Source organism: Phalaenopsis equestris, unplaced genomic scaffold, assembly GCF_001263595.1.
Source record: "Phalaenopsis equestris unplaced genomic scaffold, ASM126359v1 Scaffold200234, whole genome shotgun sequence".
Lineage (NCBI taxonomy): Eukaryota > Viridiplantae > Streptophyta > Magnoliopsida > Asparagales > Orchidaceae > Phalaenopsis > Phalaenopsis equestris.
Window position 1 is genome coordinate 1 of NW_018220069.1, and position 11,953 is coordinate 11,953.

The 11,953-nt window shown below is 38.4% G+C and overlaps 1 protein-coding gene across 1 annotated transcript in view; it reads right to left on the reverse strand.

The window, feature by feature from the left end:
* Positions 1-3,911: 3,911 nt before the first annotated feature.
* The window catches only part of LOC110035844 (ABC transporter C family member 14-like), a gene marked incomplete at its 5' end in the record, with an annotated part of 8,608 nt that continues 566 nt past the window's right edge, over positions 3,912-11,953 (reverse strand). The window contains 6 exons of the mRNA XM_020740156.1: positions 3,912-4,037; positions 4,138-4,443; positions 4,549-4,763; positions 10,788-11,082; positions 11,181-11,345; positions 11,489-11,950. Coding sequence (XP_020595815.1) covers positions 3,912-4,037; positions 4,138-4,443; positions 4,549-4,763; positions 10,788-11,082; positions 11,181-11,345; positions 11,489-11,950 — 1,569 coding nt within the window. The remainder of the gene's footprint in view (positions 4,038-4,137; positions 4,444-4,548; positions 4,764-10,787; positions 11,083-11,180; positions 11,346-11,488; positions 11,951-11,953) is intronic.

Consider the following 11,953-nt stretch of genomic DNA (forward strand, 5'->3'; position numbering starts at 1 on the left):
CACGGTACACTAGCTTGTTTTCTGATAATTGTGGTTGAAGATGGTAGTTGAGTGACGAAGTTCGGATTATATTAGTCAAAAGACAATGATCAGGCGATGATGATATTGATTATATGATAGTGATCGAATGATGATGATCAAGTGACTGTAGCAGATGATAGCAATCGGTTGATGTTGATCACACAATGGTGTGTCAGTCAAGAGTGATTGAACAATGATGGTTATTGGTAGATAGACAATGATTGTTGACTGATAGTCGTCAGATGATAGAGTTCGTTGGTGATAGAAAGCGTTAGATGTCAGACAAATCACCGAAGTTCATTAAATCTCCAAATTCTCTAAACTCAAATCCAAGGTTCAAGTTTCTCCATCTTGAGAATGAACCTTTATTTATAATTTTTTAGAGTTACATTTTGTTAAATCTAATCAGAATTCCAGAACACCATATTAGATTACTCATATTAATTCCATTTATCATAGATTGACCTTTTTATCATATGAGTGTTTTAATGACCTTTGAATTAAGTGATTGTGGGCTTATTGGATTTCTTTAATTGAGATGCTAGATTTGATCATAAGTCTGCTTGATGTGGAGATTGTTTGGCCCTCTAATTAATATCCTATTATTTTCAACTATGTTTTGAATGCTTTTTGTGGGGCTCTTTTAGGCTTGGTTATGATCACTTTTAATGTTGTTAGGCTCGTCATATTAATACTAAAAAAACTTAAAATAAAACTTACAAAATAGAAATCAGATACAATTAACTTCAATCAAACTCTAAAATTGGGTCGGAATTCAGCTCGACAAGCGATTATTGTGAAATTATCATTTTTATGCCCCGAAATTATCATTCCCTCCATAGATCATTGTAGTGTTTGGCATTTCGTGCTATAAGCTACATTTGATTCATTATCAATACATTAATAATGTGAAATAAGTTTCAATGGGCATCAGATCATTTTTTTATGTGAAGTTTTGTGTGGAGAGCCTTTAAGCATGAAAATTCATCCCATGTAAAATTTTTCAAACAGAATATTATTTTGCAAAATGGACTATGCCGGACTCGTAAATACGTCTAGATCGTTAGAATCTTTAATATGAGCCCCTCCGCACCTAAAATGGACTTCGTCTTAAAGTCTTATTTATCCCACAATAATTTGGACGATCATTAGGATAATTTAGCCGACAATTATGATTTCATCTTCAAAATGAGCTCAAATCAGCTCTCAAAATATAGTTAAATTGAGCTGAGAACATCAAAATCGATCAATTTGAAGTTCATTTCAGCTCTTGTCAAAATTTTCAATTTTTGTAGAGTGAGACCCACATTTTGACCCCAACTTCCTTTTCATGGAAACAACATTAGCTAAAATTCACTCCTTATAATTTTTTATCTTTTCTCTACTGGGTGGGTCAAGTTTGTCATTTTTTTAGTAGGGGCCGCTCGCACACACTAGCGAGCCCATGCAACCTGGCGCCTCTGTGCACATGTGCGGCGCCCATGGGACTCAGCGCCTTTGCATACGTGCACACCCACATTTGCACCCGTTTCCACTTACTCCCTGAACTGGCATCTTGCTCGAGCTCGGTGGTCATTCGTTGTGTCGCATCACCATCAAGCGATCAGTGGGAGTTGTAACTGTCCAGGAAGCTCGGTCGTCGATCTCCTCTCAATCAACGATCGTCGAGTTGATCCATGGGAGGCAACCGCTTCCGCCACCGACTCTGTCATTCTCAACGCCTATAAATACCCCCTCCTCTCCACAATTTGGAGCACATCTTCCTCTCTTCCTCCTCCTCCCTCTCCTCTTCAGTGCTGCTCCGTTCGGCACTCCTCCGATAAGTCTCTTTCCCCTATTTTATTTTTTTATTTATTGTATTTTATTTTATTTAAGTTAAAGTAATTAGGTTAGGCTTGGGTTTGAGCTAGCCCTAGGTAAGCTCGAACCCGAATCGACCTGACTTGAACTTGACCAAAACCTGACTTGAACCAAACTTGACCCAAAGCTAACCCGAACCCAACCTACCCCGACCTGAATTGAATCCAGCATAACCCAACCTAGCCCATCCTAACCCACCCTAGTCTAGCCCAACCTAGCCCAAGTTAGCTGAACCCAACATGGCCTAACCTAACCCAAACTAAGCTACCCCAACCTAGTCCAATCTAACCCAACCCATCCTAATCCAACCTAGCTAACCTTAGCGGACCTTAGCTAACCTTAGCTAACCTTAGCTGACCTTAACTGACCTCAACTGGCCCTAGCTCAATCCATCCCAAACTTTGCCCAAGTTTTGAGCCTAAACAAATTTAATTTTATATTTCGTGCTCCAATTCATGTTTCACGTTGCATGTATAGTTCAATCATATATTTCATGCTCTTCGTAGTTCTTCCTGTATGTTAAAAAGGCTAAAAGAAAAAGAAGAAAAGAACCTATCATGTAGGTTCTTCTCATGAACATTTTAATAAAATATGTTAAATACAAAACTTTAAACCTAGAAAGACATTGATTTTCACCATAATCGACAAACTTAGGAATCAAACAAATCATGGATCTACCTTAAGTCATTGTTATGGTAACAAGAGAGACCTCCTGTTATTTCATTGGTTAATAGTCTGAAGATACCAATGCCCGAGATGATAGAAAATCATAAGCATCTTGACGGAGGGCGTTCTTCCCAAATTTTAGGTTAGTTCACCCACTTAGGTTCCTTGTAGACTCTAGGCTAGCTAAAATTTTCACTTCCATCTAGAAATCTTTCTTACCTGACTCTTCCCTTTTGTTTAAGGATCAATTTCAGCTCAAACCAATCAAAGCTCAAATTTTTCAATCAATCAAACGCACCTAATATATCTTAAACTCTTTTGATTTCATAGTTAACTTCAATTCAAAGTTCTTCAATAATCATCAAATATAAGTCTTTGGGTGAACCGTCCTTCCGGGGATGGTCAAATCCCTTCTCCTAGGTCTTTCCATGACACATCGTCATTGTATTGTAAGTCTTAATTTTTTAGATTAGTTTTTCAACTTCAAACTTGGATCCCTCCATCACATTTGAAATCCTTCATTTGAAAGTCCAACCTCGAAATCCAAGTAACATAGGCCAATATTTTAATCGAAAGTTCTTTCTAGAGTTCACAATTTTAGATATGTAATTAATTATGAAGGTTTGCAGTTGCGGGTATACTAGATCCCAGATAAAATAAATCGTCTTACATCCGTAAGGTAGGGAAAAAACCTGGTTCATGTAGACCCATAAGTCTTTCATCCTCTGAATGATTAGGTCCATTTCTAAGGTAACATGAATTCTCCTTCGGAAAGTTTATTATTCTTTAAATGTCGTATCTGATCATTGATAAAAAATCTTCCAAATGTCATGGTAGTCACATCAACTCATCAAAGCACAGAACGAATATTTTTCCACCAACAATCAATTTTCCAGAAATATATTGAAATTAGAGATATTCCAAAATTGATTTAGAAAGTTATATTATCCAAGAAGCAATGAGATTTGTGTCTGATAAAGTGATTTTTTTGTGACATTACTGCACTTCAATCATCGCCATTGACACCATGTGTTTATGCTATTAATCACCCAGAAATTAATTAGGTAAATACACCAGCCAAAAGATACCTATCAACTCAGAAACTTGAGTCAAGGGCCAAAACCGTTATTTAGGAAACAAACTCCTTTTCCTCAATTCTATTGCAGATTATTAACTACTCCATGAGTTCACCCGGAAAACTCAAAGAACTCTCAAATGATAGTCGATGGAATCATGTTGAAACTTCGCTGATAGTTCAGGGTAAAAAGCAAGCTCTCTTCAATGAACCAAGCAAAATTCTTACTAGATAGAAAACTATACTTCTCTATGAAGTTAAATATAAGGTCTGAACCGACCAAACTCTATCAAAACCTTTGAATTAAACATTCAAAATATAAAGATTCATATAAAAAGGAGATCATGGTACCTAAAGAATCAAGCTTCTCAGGTTTTGCAGCAACAGCCTGTTTGAGCTGGCATCGTTCCAGGCTCTGCAAATATAAGATCATGCTACAATATAAGCTTAACATGCAGAAGAATGTCATAGTCCAGTAATAGCTGAGATAGAAACTCATCACTATAATTTCCCACCTGCCAAATTTCATCATCAGTATACTGTCCGATTGGGTCAACATTGCTCCGCACAGTTCCATCAAAGAGTACCGGCTCTTGAGGAATAATCCCAAAGCGTGACCTGAGATCATGAAGCCCCAAACTGCATATGTCCACTCCATCAATGATTATTTTTCCTGCAGAAGGTTCTACAATTCTGAAAAGAGCTTGAATCAGGGTTGATTTTCCACTCCCTGTCCGACCAACAACTCCAATCTTCTCGCCACCATGAATGTTGAGTGTGATTCCATTCAAAACAAGAGGAGTATTCGGTCTATATTTAACCTGTAAGAAGTAATGCATCAACTTTTAAAAGAGAACAGTGCTAAGAGAATTGACAAACATATGATCTAGAATAGAACAAGGCGCCCTTCTGTTTCAGATATTAACCTTTAGATCTTTGAGAGAAATTTCTCCATGAGTGGGCCAATTCGGGGAAGGCAGGCAGTCTTTAATTTTCCATGGAGCTTCTGGGGGAATAACACTGAATTGCTTTATCCTTTCCACAGAAACCATCCTGTTCTCTAAGAAGCAACTGATCCAAATGGCAAAAAATAGAGTGCCGTTGAGAGAGAGACCATAGGATAAAGATAACCCAACATATTCTGCATTACAGAGTTTATATAATGTTAGAATATAAAGTTCGTTCTATTTCTTTTTCTAAACAATGGTTGCTCAAAATCAGAAATCTGTGAAAAATTTTCTGTAACACCTTTAGTAGGACTATTAATAATACGACCTCAAGCTCATTTCACCCAGTCTCAAAATTGGATTAAAGTTACGTGGTCTTATCTTGAGCTGGGCCCTGTATCGTTATGGCAAGTTTGAATCCAACCTCCTTGATAAATTCAATCTAAAAATAATCCGAGTCAAAAACTGATTCGATCTTCTAATGCAATGTGTATGCACATCTTGTTGGCTTGCTATGTGGAGCTGAAGCATCAGAAAGGCTGGCGCACCTGCACCAGCCATAAAGTGCCCCCTTTGGTGCGGCAGGTAGTAATCTAAAAATAATCCGAGTCAAAAACTGATTCGATCTTCTAATGCAATGTGTATGCACATCTTGTTGGCTTGCTATGTGGAGCTGAAGCATCAGAAAGGCTGGCGCACCTGCACCAGCCATAAAGTGCCCCATTTGGTGCGGCAGATAGTAAAGCTGGCACATATGAGCCACTTATCATTGGTGCACCAACTCTGGGTGCCTAAGCGCCCAATTTCGGCACAGCTTGCCAAGAGTTTGGCGCTTAGACGCCAGGAGTTTGGCGCTTAGGCGCCAAGTTTAGGCAACTAAACACCAGGGGCGGGTTGCAAGCGAGATTTGGTTTTAATCCCAAATTCGAGCAACGAAAATTGAAAATTTGCAATTTCTTCTTCGGTATTCTTCAACAAGCATCCCGGTGAAAAGGAGGAGCGTCAAAGAGATGGATTTCGATAATTCAACATGATTTTTTTGCATCGGATCGAAGAGGGAAGATTGTGGAGCAAGTCCTGTAAGTTTTCTTTGTATGTGGAGATAAAACTTGTGTGATTTTTTTATAAAACTTTTTGAATCTCATAGTGGAAATTTTTGGTGGTGTGGCTCCATGATTTAGTCCTATGTTCAGGTTCTTCCACGTATATTCTTATGTCCTTTTCTAGTTGTTTTGATTGTGCTTCTATTTTAATTTTTTTTCCAATGTTTTATCAAATTGGTGCAATCTCATTATTCGATGGTGTGATTTAGTTTTTAATTAATTTTAAGTCCCAGTAAAGTTAGAGATTTCCTATCAATTGGTATCAGAGCGGGGTTCGATTTGAGTGAGAGCAATAGTCGAAGAAGCGAGATTCAAAGTAGAGAAGTTTAACTGGACGAACTTCGCTTTCTGAAATATGTAGGTGGAGGATTTGTTGTATCAGTAAAAATTATACTTGCCACTACAAGGAATAACAAAGAAGTCTGAATTTGTCTATGGAGGAATGAGAAGTGTTGGATCGAACCACACTGGGTTTGATCAAGTTGACATTTTCCTCATATGTTGTGTTCAACATTGTGAATGAGAAAACTATGGTGAATCTCATGGTGGCACTGCCAAGATGTCTGGGTTTGATCAAGTTGACATTTTCCTCATATGTTGTGTTCAACATTATGAATGAGAAAACTATGGTGAATCTCATGGTGGCACTGCCAAGATGTACGAAAAACTTTCTGCTTTCAATAAAATATTTTTGATAAAATTATTCAACATCAAGATGGTGAAAGACAGGTCAGTGGCAGAACATCTCAATAACTTTAACACTATGACGAGTCAGTTGTATTCTGTAGAGATCAAGTTTCATGATGAATTCAAAGCACTATTTATATTATCTTCATTGTCGGAAAGTTGTAATGGTTTGGTAACGACGATGAGTAATTCTTCATCGACTTTGAAGTTGAACTTCATTGATATTGTGGGTCTGTTATTGAATGAAGAATTTCGCAGTAAAACAGTGAATGGTAAATCTTCAGGTTCTGCGGTGAATGTTAATAACAGAGAAAGGAATTTGGGCAGGAATAGAGACAAAGGCAAATCCAAGTCCAAGAAAGAAAAGCTTAAGTTAAGCAGAGAAGATTGTTGGAATTGCGGTAAAAAATGACATTTCAAGAAGGACTGCAAAGCTCCAAGGAAAGCAGGTGGTAGAGATACAAAAGTAGTCTTTCTACAGGTGAAACCCAAAGTGACTTTTTAGTGTTATCCCTAGTAAGTATTGAATCCTGGATATTGGATTCAGGTGTTTCTTTTCATGTTTGCCGCAATAAAAAGGTATTTAAAAACTACACTCAAAGTGATTAAGGAAAGTTTATTTGGGAGATAGTAAGGCATGCAGTATAGTAGGAAAGGGAGATGTTGCTATCAAGTTGATGAATGGAGCAGTCTAAAAATTTACATTTGGAGAGAAATCTCATTTGTATGAGCTAGCTGGCAAAGCCAGAACTCGTGACAACTTTCACAGAAGATTCGTGGAAGGTGACCAGGGGGCATTAGTGATAGTTGGGGCAACATTGAAGTCACATGTTATCTAATCAATGAAATAGTTAATTTCATACATGAGGCTGGAACTAGAGTAGATGTATGTCTATGGCACCGTGGGCTTGGCCACATGAGCGAGAAAAGTATGAACTCCCTACTTTCGAAAAAAAAACTTCAGGATTTGAAATTGGTTGACCAGAATTTCTGTGAAAATTGTATATATGGAATGCAAAAGAAAGTTTCTTTCTCCAAGAGCGAACCAGTGGTGAAATCAAAGAAACTAGAGTTAGTGCATACTAATGTATGGGGTCTTACTCCAGTTCAGTCCCTTAGAGGATCTCATTATTTTGTCACATTTATTGGTGATCACATGAGAAAGGTATGAGTTTATTTCTTAAAGTAAAAATCTGATGTATTTGAAGTCTTTAAGAAGTAGAAGGCTATGGTAGAAAATGAACAATTTTAAAGCTTAAGTGTCTCAGATCAAAAAAGGGAGGTGAGGACCGTGATCAAAAGTTCAGGAATTTTTGTGCTACAGAGAGGGTCAGGCATGACTTCATTGTCCCAAGGACACCGCAGCAGAATAGGTTGGCTGAGCGCATGAATAGAACATTCACGGAGCGTGTCAGGAGCATGAGGTTGCATACTGGCTTGCCAAAACAGTTATGGGCTGAAGCGGTTAACACTACAGTTTATCTGATTAATCGTAGTCCATCAGCACCTTTGGAGGAAGACTTGCCTAAAGAAATCTGGAGTGGCAAAACGGTAAGTTTATCTCATTTAAAAGTATTTTGGTGTTCTGCATATATGCATGTCGGTGCAGGGTCTAGGAGCAAGCTTGACTAGAAATTTGTCAAGTGCACATTCATTGGGTATGGCTCAGAAGAGTTTGGTACAAGTTCTGGGATTATCAAAATAAGAAATTCATTAGAAGCAAGGACGTCACTTTCAACAAAACGGAGATGTACAAAGACAGAATCAGAACTTAGGATATTTCGTTAGCTAATTTTGAAGAATTCAGATATGTGGAAATATATGATATTGGTAATCAGGAAGATGGAGAAAGAAGTATTGCTCGATCAGAAGGAGCACTGTAAGTTCCTCAGTCACATGCTACAAAAGTTAGAAGATTCAGCAGAGTGACACGACCCGTACAAAGGTATTCTCCTTCTTTATACTATTTGTTACTAACTGATAGTGGTGAATCAGAGTGTTTTGAGGAGATGACTCAAGATTCAAGAGAGTGGGAGTTTACCATGTATAAAGAAATGTAATCCTTAGAGTCAAATCAGATTTGGGATTTGACAATACTACCAAATGACAAAATAGCACTGTACAACAAGTGAGTCTACAAGTTGAAAGAGGAGTCAGACTTCCAACTGAAGGAAGGAGTGGATTATGCAGAGATCTTCTCCCCAATGATGAAGATGACTACCCTCAGGGTTGTGATAAGTCTAATAGCAGTAGAAGATCTACTTCTAGAGCAGAAGAATGTAAAAATAACTTTCTTACATGGAGAACTGGAGGAGGAGCTATATGTGGTGAAACCACAAGGTTACAAGGTTTCAGGCAAAAAATGTTTGATCTACAGATTGAAGAAGAGCATCTATGGCTTAAAACAGACCTCGAGACAACGGTACAAAAAGTTTGACATGTTCATGTCAGACAATGGGTACATGAAGTACCAGGCAAACCATTGTTGTTTCATCAAACGCTTCGGCAACTGTTATATTTTGCTTATTTTATATGTGGATGACATATTGATTGTAGGGGCAGATATAGATAAAATTAGGGACTTGAAGAAACAGTTATCAAATGAGTTCGAGATGGACCACTGAAGTTCTCAAACAGAGTATGTTGAGAAGATCCTACAGAGGTTCAACATGAGTGAGGTGAAACCAGTTAGTTCTCCCTTAGGTAGTCACTTCGAACTATCTAAGAAGCTATTGTTTAACTATGAAGCAGAACAAACACAGATCAAGAAAACTCCACATGCTTTAGCAATTGGAAATTTGATGTATGTGATAATTTATATCAGCCCAGATATTGCATATGCTGTGAGAGTGGTCAGCAGGTACATGTGCAATCCAGAAAGACATCCCTGGGAGACCGTAAAGTGGATTCTCAAGTATTTGAGAGAAACAATCAACAATGCACTTTGTTATGGAATGCAGAGATCAGTTTACAGGAAATCGTAGATTCAGATCTGACAGGAGATGCGGACTATAGAAGAACTACAACGGGATATATCTTCACATTATGGAACACAGCAATGAGATGGGTTTCTAGGATGCAAAAAATAATTGCATTTTCAATTACGGAGGTCAAATATGTCGTTATCACTGATGCTAGCAAAGAGATAATTTAGCTTCAAAATTTCATGATAGAATTGGGAAAGAAGCAGGGAATTGGAAAACTCTACAGTGACAGTATGAGTGTGATTCATCTTGCTAACAACGTTGATTTTCATGTGACAAAATACATCCAACTCAGATATCATTTTAGTCGATCTCTTCTAGAAGAAGGACAATTATTTCTGGAAATGTTACACAGCTGATAATTCTGCGGATATGTTGATGAAGGTGGTGGCTGTTGAGAAACTGAAGCTATAATTGGCTTCAATTGGGTTTCAAAAGGGTTAAAACAGGGGTGAGCCACACCACGGTACGTGATCACTTATGAAGAAAATTTAGATAGAGGTGCAGTTACAGAGGATTGATGCTCAAAGCTATCATCTTCATGTGGGAGATTGTTGGGTTGCCATGTGAAGCCGGAGCATCTCAAGCAAGAAGGCTGGCGCATATGCGCCAACAATGGGTGCTTATGTGCCCACTTATCGTGGGTGCAGTTGATGTTGGCGCATAAGCGCTAACTTTGGGCGCCTAAGAGCCCAATTTAGACGCAGCTTCCCGAGAGCTTGGCGCTTGGGCCAATTTTGGGTGCCTAAGCCAAGTGCAGTTTGCAAGAGAGATTTGGTTTTAATCCCAAATTCGAGCGACAAAAACTAAAGTACTGCTATATTTATTCCTTCAGTATTCTTCGACGAGCATCCTGGGAAAGGTGAGGAGTGTCGAAAAGGAGGATTTCAGTAATTCGGTGTGATTTTTTGCGTCGGATTGGAGAGGGAAGATTATGGAGCGAGTTTTGTATGTTTTCTTTGTGTGTGAAGAGAAAATTTGTGTGAGTTCTTTGTAAAACCTTTTGAATTTCATCGTGGAAATTTCTAATGGAGTGGCACCGTAGCTTTTTCCGGTTCTCAAGTTTTTCCACGTAAATTCTCATGTACTTTTCTAGTTGCTTTGATTGTACCTTTGTTTTAATTTTTATTCCAGTTTTTTTATCAAATTAGTGTGATCTCGTCAATCCACGGTATGGTTTAATTTCTAATTTATTCCAAGCCCGGTGAAGTTAGAGATTTCCCATCATATCCATCACACAAAAGTCGATAGTATAAATGCATCTACACATGCACATCTAACACATCTATGCGCTTGGAACAAAAAGATAAACAACCAATTTTTTTAGCGGCCTTCAATCTTCTTATCAAATTCACAGCTTCATATCTACTTAGGTGGGAGAAAAAAACAGTGCTTTTTTTAATGGATTGCAGCACAAATTTCAGTTTAAATGCTAAAAACTAACCTGGTTTGATAATACTGCTGGGAAGCAAAACCATTAGTAACGCAGAAATGCATAAAACTAAGACTCCTATTAACTCCAAACGGAATCCCATCCACTCATTAGAAGCGTTGTTGTGAAAATCCATAGTTAAGCTTGCATTAACTCTGTTGATGTTCTCCTGGGAGAACCTTTCTTCTTTCTTGAAGCACCGAATAGTCATGACGCCCTGAATGGTCTCTGAGAAGTGATGGATGACAGGTGCTTTGGTTATTGAATCAAGCCGAGTTAACTCACGAGATGTTGTAATAAAGTAGCCCTGCATTAAAACGAAATCATTAAGAGGTGCAATCAATTAGGATTGATAGAAGCATAGAGCTCAACAAAGCTTGTCTACTGAATGAAGAGAAAACCCACCCGGTACCAAATGTTGAGCCATCCCAGTGGAATTATGAAAACGAGAGTTGGCCAAGCTACCTGAATGATGACCACAAGAATGCCAAGAACTGCAATGTACATCGCAACAGCCAATCCAATGAAGAACGGGATGAAGAGATCGACGTTGGTTTGATCCGATGATGCCTAACAGTGGAATTCCGATCAGTTGAAGGAAAAAATAACATTTAAGTATTCGTGAAAGAAATCTCTTGCAATAGCCATTTAAGTCACAATACATAATAAAGTAAATGTAAGATGAAGGAATCGAAAAGAAGGGAGTGAAATACTCGACTAAGGATTCTTCCGGAAGGAGTGGTATCAAAAAATGACATGGGTGCATGCAAGATGCTGCTCAATATCTGCTTGAAGAAGATCTGCGCCGTCTGGAGCCCCCAGGAAGTTATAAGAAAGGCCCTCCCTGTGAGGGGGAAAATTGAAACCACAGCTATGCCGACATAAACTTCAATAAATAGCGATGGACTGAACGAAGCAGAATTATTAGCTGAAGTTGTGAATGACAACCAATAATCACAGGCAATCAGAGATCCTTGCCACAGAAATGAAACAAGCAGCACACTGATGACTCCCCACCAGCCCCAAGCCTCGGTCATGTAGGTTTTGTATACATTCAAACTGACATGCCCAGTCTCCCTCTCCTCATCCTTGATCAGCTTAGAAGAGCCCTTTTCAGCCTTAGGTGACATGGTGGAAGTTTCACCATTAGCTTTATCGTGATCTGTGATGGATTTATT